Source organism: Meleagris gallopavo, chromosome 1 (assembly GCF_000146605.3).
Source record: "Meleagris gallopavo isolate NT-WF06-2002-E0010 breed Aviagen turkey brand Nicholas breeding stock chromosome 1, Turkey_5.1, whole genome shotgun sequence".
Classification (NCBI taxonomy): domain Eukaryota; kingdom Metazoa; phylum Chordata; class Aves; order Galliformes; family Phasianidae; genus Meleagris; species Meleagris gallopavo.
Window position 1 is genome coordinate 105,122,364 of NC_015011.2, and position 16,257 is coordinate 105,138,620.

The window sequence follows — 16,257 nt, forward strand, 5'->3', positions numbered from 1 at the left end:
TTTTCACTTCTTTCTCTTTCACTTGTTATTTCAAACTTGTAATAATTTCTTTCACCTTCCTTTCCACATCCCAGTAGCATCATAGATCTCTAGAAACATAGAATGTGAAAATACTGAACATGCTTCAATATGAAGTATAGATCTGTATACATATTCTTGTATCTCTTATGAAAAGACATACCTTCCTGTTTCTTGGGACCAGCTACTAATTTTATACTAAATTTTACTACTAAATTCTCACTTGCCTTTCCCCTCCCCCCTTTTTTTAAAACTTACTCATTACTTCTATTTCAGTTAAATGGTTTAGTGTATAAAAATGAAGAACCTTGAACATAAAAGCTTTTTTCATAAACTATATGAAGTAAAGTCAGACATTCATTTTACCCTTTGAAATCTTTTGCAGCTGCCTGTGCTTTTCTACGTCTGGCTTAAACATACCACCTGAAATTGCTGCCAAGACCATAGACTTATGTAGCCTGTCCAGAATCCCAGCAAGATAGCCATACCCTCCTCGTAGAACTAAATTGGTGTAGATGATCTGATTGTTAACAGTGCTTGTGCTTTATTTTAGAAATGACTGTAAATTAAACCAGTTGGGAAGTAAAGAAACAGTCCCAGACTGGCTCTGTGCACACCAGATTGTTGAGCTCTCTGCCCATTTTCAAGAACTCTAAGCAGGAATATTGAATGGAAATAAAATGTAATGTGAAATTCACAACCAAACTGTTCTTAATTTATTTAGTCTGTTTGGCTTAAGAAGCAGACTGGCACTACCAGCCTCATCGTCTCCTGGAAGCTTACAATTCAAAAACTTCACTGTTGCTGACATGCGCATTTTATCTTTGTACTGCATTTAAATAACTGGTATCCTTTTATCTTGTATTTCTTGAGGACTATTCCAAAGTCTCTTTCAGAAACTTGGAGAAAATTGACTTGCACAGGCACTCATTTCTGAGCAGAAAACTGGTGTGAAGGTGAATCTTAAGATGCAGATGTCCCAGCCAGGATCAGATCAAGACTTGCTATTAATGCAGCTGGACTCATGGACTGAAAACTTTCAGAAATTCAGAAGGACTTGTGTCAACTTTTCAGAGTTTTCCAAGCTCAATCTGTACAGAAAGGGATGGCTCAGCCATGGTGCCGATTGCAGAACTGTGTTCTTCTGTCAGCCCTGAGTTTCAACAAGTATCTTGCCCACTCCTGTCTTTCCTTGCCAGATTTCTGCTTTCAGAGCAGCTAGGGGAGATACTAGCAAAATTACAAAAAAACTATTCTGTTTCTTCCAGTTTTCATTTCCTGGCCCAAAAGGCTACAAATATGGAAAAAAAGGATCACACAGAAGATATGTACTCTCACAATCTCCTCTCCTCTCCTCTCCTCTCCTCTCCTCTCCTCTCCTCTCTTCACCTCTCCTCTTCTCTCCTCCAGGGTCTTCAAATAATTAGAGATCTATACACTGAGAGGGCTGTGTGATGCTGCCTACTTGTACTCAGTGGCAAGTACAGCCCTGAAATAAATTTGGTATAAATTTAGTACTGTGAAAAAATTTTGCCTTTTAATGCAACACATCATAAGACGTTTTTCTGTCTACATCCTCTCAATTAAAAGAAAAATTCTGTTATCAGCCTTCCTTGAAATAGCACAACATTCCAACTTCATTCTTCATTCATTATTGTGCCTTGATAAACATGTTGCTATCCTAGATAAGCAGATCTGCTCATATTCATGGGATGTTAGTACAACATGTTCTTATCTTTGTCAGATCTTTGATGGGAATAATTCTGTTTGATGACACATGTAGACAAACCCATATTAGGTCTTTCTGAGCTCTTGATAGCTTCACTGTATTACTTCTAGCTTGCTGAAACGTCATGTTCTGTTGTAAAGGTGACTGAAGAAATATGTCTTTGTCATTACAATTTATTATGAGCCTTGCTCATTTCCTATTTGCTATTGTGGTGCTTCAACAATGGTAATACTTGATTACCTTCTCCAAAATTGCATCTCAGGATTTGGCTAATTGCCATTTAATCTTGTTTGTATCTCCCCCACCCATCACTCTCATTTTTGACCTTTTTTGTGTCATCAGGTACTTGTCCCCAGAATCTCTCTCAATTGCTCTTCCATGAAAGGAACTTTATTATGGAAAAGCTTATTTTGCCATCTAGTTGAAACATGATGTTTAACACGAAAGGCCAAAGAACAATTTAGCAAAATAGTTTCTTGACAGAAAACTGAATTCCTGCAAAAATATTTCTGAATGAATGAATGAAAATTCTGACCTTAAAGACATTTGCCAAAACTCTATTATAAAAGATAATATAATACTTTCAAAATTGTATGATGATTTATTGCAGAAAATATTTAGTTAGAATATACCAGTTTGCACAGAATAATAAAGACACTCTCTACCCAAACTACAAATTCCACAATAAATTGTCAATACAGGAAGGTGCTTTTAATTTTATCATAAAGCATTTTATTTTGTAGATGTCAGGATTTTTTACCTGGCTAAAGATGCTGAACTGAAGGAGTTCCACATATCTGATATGGGATGTTTTTTAAAACACTTTTTTCTTCGAAGAAAACTGCTATTTTATTTTCCATCACAAGTCAGGATGAAACAAGTATGGAAAATATAATTTTTCATGTATAGAAAAAACAATTTCTGTCTAACACCACTGAAATCATACCTACAAAGCAGTATTCTTTCACAACAGACTCTCAGGTGTTATGTTTATTTGCTAATGGACACCAAGGTCCACCTGGTCACACATTACATATTCATTTTCATTGGAAACTACTGACAACTCTGGACGTCCAGAACTGTATTGCATAACTACAGTGAAGTTTCTATCTGTGCTCTGTCTTCTCATCTCTATTCCAGATTCCTCTGAGCAATTCAAAGTTTCTAAGTGCTATAATAACCTGTGACCATGAAGGATACAGTCTCATGTTTATTGAAAATATCTGTAACATTTCTGAAATTTTTTTTTCTAATACTGAGAAGCAAGTAAAGCAGGCAATCTGTGATATATAAATATATCATTTTTCCTCATCCTCAGATCCTAAGTTGAACAAACTTTTATATCTTTCAGCAGGCTCAAAAGATTTTCCATATTCCCATGTCTTACTCTAAGCACCATCTAATGCTGCAAATAGCCTTTTTGATAAGGGATGATTAATGTAGCTTTCCATACAAGGCCATAGTTCTGTTTTATTTAAGGGCACAGTCAGATTTCCCATATGACCCTCCACTTTGCTCTTTCACATGTTTACTCTTTTCACTTCAGACAGCAACTAGAGCACTGGCTTTCACTGTGCCATAAATAAAGTTGCTTATAGTTAGCTCTTCTTTCGCGATTGAAGGGGATTAATTTGAGATCAATAAGATACACAAATAATCTGTGCATTACACTGTATTTATCTTGTATTTTCAGCTATTAGCATATTCTGAATTCATTTATCTCAAATAAGACCTCTGGGCTTCTTCACAGGGATTTTGCAGAAGAATCTTAAAGTTTAAGTAACGTCAAAATCTTATGCTATCTCCAAGCACATTTGATTGTGTCCTTTTTCCCATTATTAATAGCTACCATAGCAGAGAATGCTAAAGCACCCATAATTTAAGCTTTTTTTAAGTCTTCCTATCAGGTTAATTGGCCAGTTCTTGATCTGTGAAAATATTTTATTTCTTACAATTTGCTAACTTAACCCTTATTGTAAATAGTTGTGGGATATCTTGGTAAATTCCTTATAAAAGTCTGATGCCAAATATACAAATTGGATTGGTGGTCTCTTTTTCATTCACTAGGGCAATTTAATTGATGAATAAATGTAGTAGAAGAGTTTATTTTCCTATAAATTAAGCAGGGTGGATTTATTCACTTAACAGTATAGTAGGTGTCTCCCTCTTTTTAATTCATCAATTAACAAATCTATAGACATGCATATACACATGTATATAAATTGTAAAACAAAGTTACTAGTGTATCTTTCCTGAATTATACCATGCAGCATTGTTAAGACATTGATTAAATATTTCCTATTAAAAAGTTTCTAATGAGAGAAAGTATCTTTTCAAAAGAGCTCAGTCAATTCTAGTGTATGTCCCTTCAGAACACTTGGATGCTTGCCTCTGGCTCAGTAGTGGGTTTCCTTTAAATTCAGTATTTTGTTCCAACTCCTTTCAGTGTTTTACAATACTTTGTTCTTATTACTGGAAAAACAAATGTCCAGGTCAGGGAGTTTTCCAACATCATTAGTTGTGAAGGGTGATGCAAAGAAAGTTTTTAACTTCACTGCAATGTCCTCATCTTTTTAATTATTCTCTTTAGCCTTTCACAAACCAGCACACCCACAATATTTCAATGGACCTCACACTTCTCAGCATTGAGAAAATTTTTTTGTGGTTTGTTTTGATTTATTTAAACTCTCAAATTCATGATCAGATATATCAAACATAAAAAAAAGTAGACAGCAGAAGACGTATGTATACAGCATCTTTGAAGTACTTTTTCTGAATAGATTTCTAGTTATTAAGGAGGATGTTATTGCTTCCTTTTACAGACAGGGAGGTGAAGCACATTGAAAGTGACTGCATTGGTATGATCACGCAGCATTGGGATCACGCAGCAGAGCACAACTCCAGTCTTACTATCCTCTTTTGCTTTGAATACTAGAAAGCATTGCTTCAAAGACAGAGGAAAGTGGAAGACACAGACTTCGTAAACTTTTTCTACTTAATTATCTTACTTTACACAATGTTATATATGTAGTCAAATATATATAATTGTGTACATGTGTATGTATTCATAATTTAGTTTATCATTTATAAGAGAAAACAGAAGGAGTAAAAGAAAGAGATGGTTCGAGAGATTAAATGAATAGTACAAAAAGTTGTCATTGTTCATACCTGGCCTCGTTGTTATTCTTTGTGTTGCTTCTGGGTAAACTGATGTATTTGGAAAAATAAAAGTGGCACCTCCTAAGGAGAAAGAAGACATAACATCTGAAGATTCATTTTCACGGTCTCTGATTCCACTAATATCAATAATTCCCTCTTCTAGTATATCTGAATAAAGACTATGAATAAATATTTTATACATTAGGAATGTTATATGACTTCTGATAGTTTTTGCACTTGTGTAAATCCACTCAAATTACTGGATAAATTCTGTGAAAATCAATGTTAAGGGGGAAAGAGAATCAAATTCAGTAAATCCCTTCTGCCCTCCCTACACATCTTGACCATGTGTGCAGGCTGTTCTGTATCTTCTGAAATAAAACTACTTTTCCTTCTCTTTATTCATGGATGACTTTCTGAACAAGTTCATACAGCAGAGACTGCAGCCCTGGGCCAAATCCTATTCATGTCAGTGGCAATCTTCTCACAGACCTTGGTGGTCTTTGGGCTAGACTCTCAGAAACCCCATTAAAAATATTGAAGTTGATAATATAAAATGGTATCAAACTTATCTAGGGAATTGAAATTGCCTGAACTACATCAACATACCTCTAATGCCCATTTCTAGGAATGTGAAAAGGGTCACAAGGAAGTTACCAACGACTTTGAGAGGAGCTTGTTCCTAACACCTTTGGGGGTCTTTTGAAAATCCCACTCCAAAGCTCTTATGCCAATAGAACAATATATTTTTCTTAAGGTCATGATCAGCATGATATTATAATTCATATTCCCAATGGCACAAATGCAGGCAATCTCATTTTGGTGAAGTGAATTTTAGAATAGCATTGTCAGTGCACACATGTAGAAAAAGATAACACATGGAACTGCTGAACAACATTTGGATAACTCTATGTGGAAACTGCTTGGCAAATTAGAATCTGGGAAACCAAAGATGGAAAAGACTATGGATACTATCTATTTTTAAAAAGGGCTTAAGGCTTATTCCGAACCTCATCAAAGTCAATGGAAATTTTTCTTTTGCATTTGGTGGGGTTTGCGGAGGCCCATAGCCCACAGTACGACTTTATGTCAAATGGCAAACATCTAATCTCAGTGGGAGATCATCTGACCTAGTTAATTTTTCTAGGAAACTTGCTGCTTTTTACTACAGTGAAAAAATAAATGAAATATGAAAATAAGGTTTTCTTATTTTTTTTGCATTATCCTTTGTATTATCTTTTTCATTTATCATAAATAATTGTTATTTCTGGTCACTGTAGGTAACTAATACCCTCAGGCATGATCACGCAGTATTCCAAATAACTCTATATATACGTATACTGCACTACATGTGCAGTTCCATGCCATCCTCTGTTACAGAACTGCTACAGCAAGATAAAATTTAGTTTGAAATATTTTCATAAATATTGTAAGCCACATTTCGATAGACACACTTTTGAGGCCTGTGTTGTATTGTTCTTCTACCTGTGCTCCATACTTGTCTGGGCCGACTTACGTAACAGAAGGATGAATATTAACAAAAATCATTTTACATTCAGATCGGACTTAGTAGAGATCCCAACACAAACCTCACATGAGGACTGATAAATGAGATGGGCTAACTGCCTAAATAACAAGAGTTTTACTTAAGTATACAATATATAATGCATGTGAGGGGGAAGCAGCCAGAGCACATAGAAAAACAATGAAGCACTTTTCAGCCCCAACTATCTTTTTGGGATCCATGGTATAGATCTGACAGTAAAATGAGACAGAGTGAGAAAAAAAGTTTTCAGAGCTTACAGGTTAACACGTGTCACGGGCCCCATTAGCTTATAGGACATGAGAAATTATCAATGGGGAAACCATTCTGCACCATCTGGCCCTACATGATCCCACCATTTTTCTGTGTGTCTGTGCGTAAAACTCGTGCACACAACAAGGAGAGGACGTGCTCATCTCCCTCCTGGTTTACTATTTCCACTTTGAGCAAGCAAACCATAAACAGGAATCCTGTGCTTTCAGAATATGACCTATCGCAATGGGAGCAGTGCCAGCATTACCTGTGTTTCTAGCATGCATTAACCGTGGAGAGTTTTGTAAGGCCTTATCAACATCATCTGAAGTCAAATGTGGAAGAGGAGCTACAAAACAAAACAAAAAGCAACACCGAAATGAAAAAAAAATTGAGAATTATCTTTTAAAACCATATTTTCCCATAGAGGATTGTTTGAAAGTGAATCTACCAACAGTCAGTTTCTGTCTGCAATTTACAGGGAGGTGTGTGTGCTATAGCTTAGACTGATAGCTTAAACTGCGGCATTAATTTATTCAACATTATGAATGCAGAATATTTCTGGCTGATTATTGACAATGTGCGTGTGGAGAAGACTGCACCGCACTGGTGTTGCAATGCTTTTTTGTTTGTTTGTTTGTTTTAATACCAAATTCACTTTAAAACCTTTAAACTGAGGCAAACACGCAAAATTTCCTCAAGCTTAGATGAAAGTACACAAATCAGGAATTCACTAGTCCCCTCTTTTCCTTTGAAATGTTAGCCTTACACTACAAACACTTTGCATTTGGACCTCAGGGACTGTTTTTTTGTTGTTTGTTTGTTTTTTTACTGTTTTTTTTTCCTTTTTTAGATTTTTATTCCCATAAATTTACAAAACATTCAGTTCAGTAAAATTTTGCTTAATCTATTCAGAGCAAAACAAACTGCTGTCAATCCTTAGAATCATGCCTGGAATTTGCTTTATAAATCAATATAAATCAATTGCTAGCATTATCATTGTTAAAATGGAAAGAAATGAGTATGTGACCAGAAAAAACATTAGCACTGAATCCCATTTGATTTTCTTTCTGATGAATATGCTGGAGTTTAATTTCAATTTTGTCTCAGATAAAAATTTAGAAACATTGCCCAACTCTTTATCTCCCACAAGCATGAATGAAAGCCAACTGAAATCAATGGGAATCTTTCCTTCAAAATCAAGAGGCTTTGGATTGGAGCTTCCTGCTATATTTTAAAGATCAACATTAGGAACAGAGACATCTGAAAATCTACTGGGTTAAGATCTAAAATATCAACCACAGATTGATCGTAGGCACTACCATAATGACAGAAAACTATCTTACTCTCTCTGAGGTAGTGTAGGTGTGACAGGAGGATATCTGCATTGTAGCTTGGTGTGAGTCTCTGGAAGTCATCTTTGGTCATTTTACATAACTCTTTCCCATCAATGTTCTGGAACAACAAGATGTCCACGTCTGGAAGACCATACTCCTTCACTGCCCACTCCAGCCACTGACGTACATGGTCTGTGCTCCATAACGTAGGATCTAGTGTTATCACAAAGAATACAATTAGCTGGGGAGGGGAGAGTTGTGATTTACTGGATCAATGCAGAAAGACTGTAGTCCAAACTGGAGAGACAGGAGATTAGCAATACTACAACCTGTGTCCAAACAATTTTCTAAGCTTTCAGTTCAATTTGTATCTTTATTCAAAAGAAATTTTCACTCAAATTAATTTTACTGTTTCTTGGGCATAGGCTAAGCAAGCACTCAGATTTGGCTATTACTTTCATACACTACAGTGGGTCATATTAAAATATTCCACACTTTCATAGACTGTTGTGTTGTTTTGCTATATGTTGCTACATTTAAGTAGGTATTTCCTTACTACTTGATGTACTGGAAATACCATCTGGGGAAGGAAAACAAGAACTAGTGCAGATGTCTTTTTGAAAGTCATGTATGAATCCCTGATTTTAACTTGAAGCTGTGTTTTTGTCCTTAAAGCCCTCCTTTTCTACCTCTTCCATTCTACTTTTTGCTACTCCCATGACTTAGAGTAAGCCCACACCAACCTGAAGGTCCCTAAAGATCTGCAATACACATCTTCATAATGTAAGACAGCTCCTGACATGAAGATTTTCTACTTTTTGCTGAGGAAAGGTAAGAGCCGAGGAGACATGGAGCACACAGAGGCTCCATTGTCAAATGGCTATAGTCCATTGCATGAAAGTCTGTGAAGTGTCTGAGTCTTGAAAGATAGCATAAATAGCTTATTTGTGGCATAAATTTAGTGCCATACTATGTCTTTTGTGATACATGTCTTTCCATGGGCTAGATACTATTCAGAGAATGTCATGATGCTGCTCATTCCCAATCCTTCAACCCATGAGTGCCTCTGCTTTTCTGATGCTTCTCTTGGAATTTTAAGTCTTTAAAAGTCAGAGTACTTGATTCTCTAGAGGTTCAGAGGCTTTCTCCACTCTCCCAAACGCACCAGAATTGATTTAAGAGGACCCCTCCATCTGGTATGAAATGAGTAGCAAACTAGAAGGAACTAAGTCTGACTCCTTGGGGTCTGCTTGAGATCACTGATACCTATAGCAGAGAACTCCAGCAAAATTCACGTTGGGTTGAAGCAAACCAAACATTGGGAATCTTACCAAAAGATTTTCATTATGCCTATAATTTTTAAATGTCTCTTATTTATCATAACTGGGAAGTTAATGGAGAAGGAAATGTGAATATTGCTTTTTTATTCCTAAAGATTAACACGTAAGTTGTACACTGCCTATATAATAGTTGAACGAAACATATGTGACCTATTGTAATGCACCTGCTTTAGGAGGGGGGTTAAGGATCCTTCCAACCCCTGAAATTTTATGAGTCCATGATTTTTACCCATATATTTCTTGTAGAGATCTCAAAATAGCAAGGCTGTAGCTGTGATCATCTTGTTCCTTGAATCTCATTCAAATTCACCTCAAAACACAGTTCCAGGAATACACACACACGCACACACACACACACACACACACAAAAACAAAAAAAAAAAGTTCTTGCTGAGGTAACCATGCTGAAGGTTACTAAAAAGCTGAAAAAAGTACCAGCCTGCAAGAAGACAAACGTTTGCTTTTGCTTTTCATCTGCCATGAGACTTAAGTGTGGTCTCCGTCTAGTTAGTTCGGACATTTCATTATTCAGTGCATCACTCTGCTGTGCTTCAGAAAAGAACTGTCAACACCATCACAGAGGATACCTTCAACATATTTGTCCACTCACATCTTGACAAATAACTGAAATAATCACAGCTTGCAAAATTGGCCACAGTTAGGACTCTTGCATATCTTAACAACTGAAAAACTGCAAGACTATTAAGCAACATAATAGTAGCAGCAATATTTCAGAGAGGCACATCTCAGTTAGAGAGGAACCAGTAGCAAAACATTCCCTTGTGTTTGCAGGCTGCAGATCTTGAGTCTGTGCTGCATATTTCCAGTGGTTATTGGACACTCGTATATGTCATGACGGTCTAGTGCTCGGACTTCAGAAATATGCATGCTATTTTGCAGACCTAAGCAACAGCCCTTCCAGAAGAGGTTTGTGTGGAAGACAAGGTGCACAGGAGTTCAACTAACTACTGAGCCATATTACCAAGCTTGCCACCAGAAACAAGAATTTCTCAATTATGCTCTCATATTGCAATGGAGTAGTCTGTTTGCTTATTACAATGTATTACAATGTATTAGCATAGAAAAATGGCATTGTCATTTTGCTTGTTTTAGGTGAGAATGATTGTATGGGATCTGAGTGCCTGTAAATAGCCAGCTCTGCCTCTGAAACAGGAAGAACAGGTTGAGGAGGTAGCTTCACTGTGGTATTTCCCAGATCATTTTCTTAACCCTGAGAAATTATGGCTCTTCCTGATACCCTGTATCACATTGCCTCTTTCTCAAATCTACTTAAATGAGATTAGAAGATTTCTCTTGGGAAATGCATTTGTTTGCTTGAAAATTTTTGAATAGAGAGTCTAACCTGCTGGCACAATAACTCTTCGTTCATTGGTAGTCATATTTGGAGGCGGAATGTGCTTCTCTTCCATGTAGCTTCCATAGTTCATCCCAACATTGTCTGAACCACTAACCATTTTCCCTCCTTTTGCCACGCTGCAGTCATCAGGTGAATTCCTAGACAAAGAAGAGAGAGGTGTACTTTGATTATTATTCCAGTCCCTACTAATATCCTCTGCAAGGCTGAGTGAGATGGGAAAAAAAAGAGACTGGAGCATCAGGAATTTGTTGTCATTGAAAAACTCAGAGCCTACTACCCAATGACTCTGCTGATTCCTTTAGCTGCTTCAGAAAAAAATGACCAATCTCCACAGACAGTATATTTATTTTTATTTTAAGACTTGTCACCTTGTCTCCAAACCTATAGATACAAATGATTTATTTCCAGAGACAGGGCTAGAACAAAGGCTTGTTCATGTTGCTGCTGAGCATCACGACTGCAAATAGCTGTGCTTCTCTCTCCAAGCATCTAACAGACAACTCAGCAAAACATAGAGGTGCACTTAATGCATCAGATAAAAAAAGAATACAACTAGCTGTCATTAGCCTTGGACAGCTTTCCAACTCCACTACTGTCACTGTTTCATGTGAGCCACACTTTGTTGCACTTTATGTAAAGCAATGTAGACATATTTCTGCGCACAGCCCACAGAAAAAGAAACATTTACCAACGCCATGATTCAAAATACCACACACATGACTGGAAAAACCTTTCAGCTCCTGACTAGTACAGTCTCTATGGTACGATAGTTAAGAAAGGGAAATCTGCAGAGGATCTGCAACCAGACACCTCTTTAATTTTGGCTTTTCTTTCTGAATAGAGTCTCTAGCTTTAATATCCCACAGAGGGTTCCCTAATGGCATTTTAATTGCATCACAGTTTTCTTTCTGGCAGACAGAGACATATTTGTCCCTTAATTTAATGTCTACAATGTGTTCCATCAGAGAGAGAAAAATTGTTACAAAAATCAAAAGAACGAACAGAGCCACGGGGAATACCTTTAAATGAAAAGAGGTTGTTTGGCAGTGGAAGAATGGTGTTACTTGGGCTTGAGTTTCTTTATTGATAGTATATTACTAACAGCCTTTCATTTACTTCTGCCATTTAACTGCTGAAATTGCACTGTGGTTGTACTACACCGGCAGTAAGTTAGATTGCTATGCTTCATTTCAATTCCTTGCAAATTAACTAATATGCCGTCCAGAGAACTGAGACACCCTCCAAGAACCCAGACTCCTGGAAGGGTGCTTCAGGAACTGCCATCATTCCCGGCTCCAAATGCATTTCAACAAGAGCCTCTTGCTCTCCTTTGCTTGGAAGCCCCATCTCTTGCTGAAAGCATCAGGCAGCAGTGTCACTGAAAGCCAATCAATGGTCAGACAATAGGCACTTTCCCAGAAGAATTAATCTAATGTTTGAGAACAAAAGAGGAAAAGAAAGGTACAGTTCAGCCTACTGTCTGCTTAACACACAGCAAAAGGATGTGGCATGTAATTTATCCCATGCTTAAGTGACTTAGTTGTATTGACTGCTCAGAACTGCCATCAGTCAGGAACTAATGCGGCTATAATTGTTCCACATGTCTGTTTCAAAAATAACTAACGTTTTGGAAGCTGAAAAGATTTAGTATACATCTTAAACAATGCAAATACATTTTAAGCATATATCTTTTTCCAAGCAGTGTTATTATTCATTTTACCATGTTTTGTTAAGGTATATATATATATATATATATAAAAACAACAGCCAACTGACCACCACCTCCAACACAAAACAACAAAAAAAAATAGCCAGTGGTGTTCAGTTAAAAATATATATATCACAGAAATCATTCCAGAGGTACTGTCATTTTCTCTAAGAGAAGGAACAGGGCTCTGAATGTTGCCTGGGAAATGTTGGCTGCACATACCTCTTTCAGATACAAAATATTTTGGGTGCTGCTTAACATACTACATATGAAATCTGCCTTTTGTAAAGATCCTACAATTACTCAGTCAGCTACAGAACTGAATAATAACCACAAGGGAAAATACAGTCAGCACATGGCTTGCCTGTCACTGAGTGGTTGTGGATTTAGGTTTCCTCCATAGAATGAGAATACTTCAGCATTATTCTCTCAGGTTTAATTTTTCTATCCCTCTACATACCTATAAATATAATTCTGGGATGCCACTTATTTCTGTCAAAACAGAACTAAGCAAAACAAAACAAGTTCTCTTTCAGACATAAACATATTGAAAGTGAGCTTTTGAGATGATTGCTTGTGACTAAAATGTTGGCTTTTTCTGTTTACCGTTAGCAAACAGAAATGGCATCTATGCGTGAGTTAGTCTGCAGGCTAAATCATATATTCAGAGTCATTGGCCAACTCCTCTCCTTTATACCTACGCAATATCTATCCTGATTCCCAATGTCAGTTATGTTACAAAGAGAAAAAGAGAAGTTTGGCCCACTCAGTGACTTGTTTTTTGGAAGCAGAGAGCTAACATCATCCTTTGGTCTTACTAGCACAATTTCTTTTTTTAATGGTTTTCTTTTCTCCATGAAAAGGAACATGGGATAAAGACATATCAAAATCCTGCTGCTGATGTAAAATACAGTATCAGTACTAGCCTACACCATTTCCATGGGTAACTGCGCATTAAAAACACTCTTGTAAACACAGAGCAGTAAGTGATGTGAAATATCCAGTAGCAGCAGACAGCTTTTGGCAGCCTGACAGGGCTGCAGAGCTGGTTCCCCAGTATGAATATAAACAGAGAGAGGGTGGGGTAGAAGATCATAAATGGATTATAATTTTTCATTAAAACCCAGAAGGAAACAATCAAGAGTTTTGCCCTGTTGGTGTACTGGGTGGACAAAAAGATCCCCAATTCAGCAAACCTTCTGTGCTTAACTTGAAGCATGTAAGAAGCTCTGTAGGAGCTAACACAACTACTTGGGTAATTCAAATTGAGCGTGCTTATGTGTACCACTTAGCCAGGGCTCAATTCTGGTGGCTGGAGCTGGCATAGAAAGCAAAATTGAAAATACAAGTAGACATTAGAAAATTGTGTTTTAGTGCCCAGAAGAACAAAAGAATGATTGTCTTCAAAGGCTTTTTTTTTTTTTTTTTAGGTTTAGGACATTCTGTGAGCTTGCTGTATTTCTGAGCCACTGGGGGAGCAGGGGCAGTGGAAAAGCAGCTTTTCAGAACCTGTGCCCAGTGCAAAGGGTGCAGTTCTGCAGTGATTCATCCCTGGCTCCAGGTCTGAAATGAAACCTGAGATGTTTTTCTTCACAGCTGCACGTTATTTTTACCCTTTGCAAACATACTATGTTATACCTGGAATTTACCCAAATAATAAGAAAAGAAACTGTAAAGGCTACAGTCGTGCTACCCAAAAGCACTTTATCCAGTCTAGAGCTGAGTCAGCTCTGATTGCTGATAAATGTTTGTCAAAAAAAAAAGGTATTTCTCCATGGGTTCCAGATCTGGAAGCTTTGCCTTCATTCAGGGTTACTTAAAATCAAGGTGTTCAAATTTAGCACTCTCTCCCACTCAAGATGATTGGCATTTTGCCAACCACTGACTGATGAAAGCATACACAAGTTCATAAATAAGCGTATGAAACACATTTTTTCCTCTTCACTTTGCTACTATTTTCCCCATGTGACATAAAACACCTGTGTTGTTTTAAAACGCATGGTGTAAGAAAAAAAAGACGAGGAACCAGCAAAATTTACATAATCTGTTACATTCCTATAACATAAATCCCTGTTTCTAGCATTTTCAAATTTTAGAGATGAGAAAAACTGTGTATTCTAAATATCTACACAGTGTCTAAGTTAATTTAATAACCACAGCTTGGATAACTTCTTTATAGAGTTACTCACAGAAAAGTGATCTCAGAACAATAGAGGTGCATATAAACATCTTCAAAGAGATTTCCATGTGTGGTCCTCTGATCAGCCTTAGACTGGTCAGGTCAGAGGAGATGCTGAGCTACCATAAATTTTTCTTCTGCAGACTAACACTGACACTGTCCTACAGGAACAGACTTTTCTGTTTTTCCCTCCTCAGCCATTTTTTAATGCTAGCATTCTGAGAAAGAAAGGAATGTCCCCAGAAAAGCTATAGTGTTGCCATTCCATACATACAAAGAAAAGAGGGAGCTGCAGAAAGCCAGATTTAAAGGAACAGAATGGAATTAAGGCCAACATATATAAATTCATAGTTAGCCAAAATGATACCACATAAGGTCAGCTCATACAGAGCATATTGCAAAGCATTCTCAGGCTCATGTCCACTCACTGCAGCTGCTCTAGCTGTAGTGAAATTGGCCAGTGCTTTCCCTCCAAAATGAGTCATCACTGGGAAAATGGTCCATGGAGAGATACCCAAATCCCTGGGACTTGTTACTTTGAGGTACATTGTTGTTCCATAATACTCATCTCATATACTTCAGTCCAGAATGTCAACTCAAAGAGTGACACACCTGCAGCCCTACACTCTCCCTCTTGTGCCTGTACACTTCCACTTCCATTTTTAAGAATCAGTGGGATTCCCATCTGCTGACACCTGTCATCACAGCCACACATAAAGAGGGATCCTGTCAGTATCCCTTTGGTAAAGCCAAAAGAGAGGACTAGGGCATAGCAGACATGAAAATGCGGGGAAAAAAAAAAACAACAAAAACACATGTAGGTCAAAGCATCCCTGGGGTGCACACACATGGCCTCACTCAAATGCTCAGTGTGCTAGTGAGCTGCTTCCTAGCACACACACAAATAAGCAAATAAATGGGAGGGTAGAAGGGTGGATGGATGAATAACTTAGTGCCTGACTATGGCTTAAATCACTCCCCCTCCCTGTTGGGGTGGCCATGTGAAAGGGAGTGCTCATCCACAGGAAGGGGATGGTGAGGGTGGAAGAGAGAGAAGCCCCCCAGGATCAGCGCTGCCCACTAAAGCTGGCTAAAGCTGATGCTGAAGCCATGGTGACAGTCTGTTTATCTTTGCTAGAAGGTGAGTGTCAAATGCAATCCTACAAAAACAAAAGAAATAAAGAAAAACTGAAGTCCTCCTGGGGCAACATATTCATGGAGGCGCACTGCTCCATGCTGGGCTATGTGGGGGCAACCAAACAGGGTCTCAACAAACCAGGGTTGTATAGAGCCTGTGCTTGGCAGTCCCACACTAACACCCACTGCAGGATTCAGAAGAGGGTCAGTACCACTGTGGGCCTTCCCCAGGCCTTAAAGTGCTCAGGGTTACACAGACCCCGGATCCCTAAGGGGTCCCCTGTAGAGTGCCTTGTTCTTTTCTTCAACAAAAGAAGAAAGCAAACACCACGTGCCAGCATGTGCACTTTGTTGGCTTTCTGTAAGCAAAACAAAACATGCTTGTTTATTGAGTTGTATATGCAGCAGCAGTTCATTTTCAATCTAACAATAACTTTTGCTAATTGAAGCAATCTTTTTTAATGTGGTTTTTTTTTT

At 37.7% G+C, this 16,257-nt stretch overlaps 1 protein-coding gene across 3 annotated transcripts in view; it reads right to left on the reverse strand.

Annotated features, from left to right (window-relative positions):
* Positions 1-16,257, reverse strand: part of ERG (ETS transcription factor ERG) — a 130,143-nt gene that overhangs the window by 12,357 nt on the left and 101,529 nt on the right. For 2 of the 3 annotated variants that reach the window (XM_010723576.3, XM_003202938.4), the window contains 4 exons: positions 10,742-10,893; positions 8,048-8,251; positions 6,970-7,050; positions 4,916-4,987 (listed from right to left, as the gene is read on the reverse strand). In XM_010723576.3, the coding sequence (XP_010721878.1) occupies positions 4,916-4,987; positions 6,970-7,050; positions 8,048-8,251; positions 10,742-10,893 (509 nt within the window). The remainder of the gene's footprint in view (positions 1-4,915; positions 4,988-6,969; positions 7,051-8,047; positions 8,252-10,741; positions 10,894-16,257) is intronic. The other variant, XM_010723592.3, reaches the window with a different exon arrangement.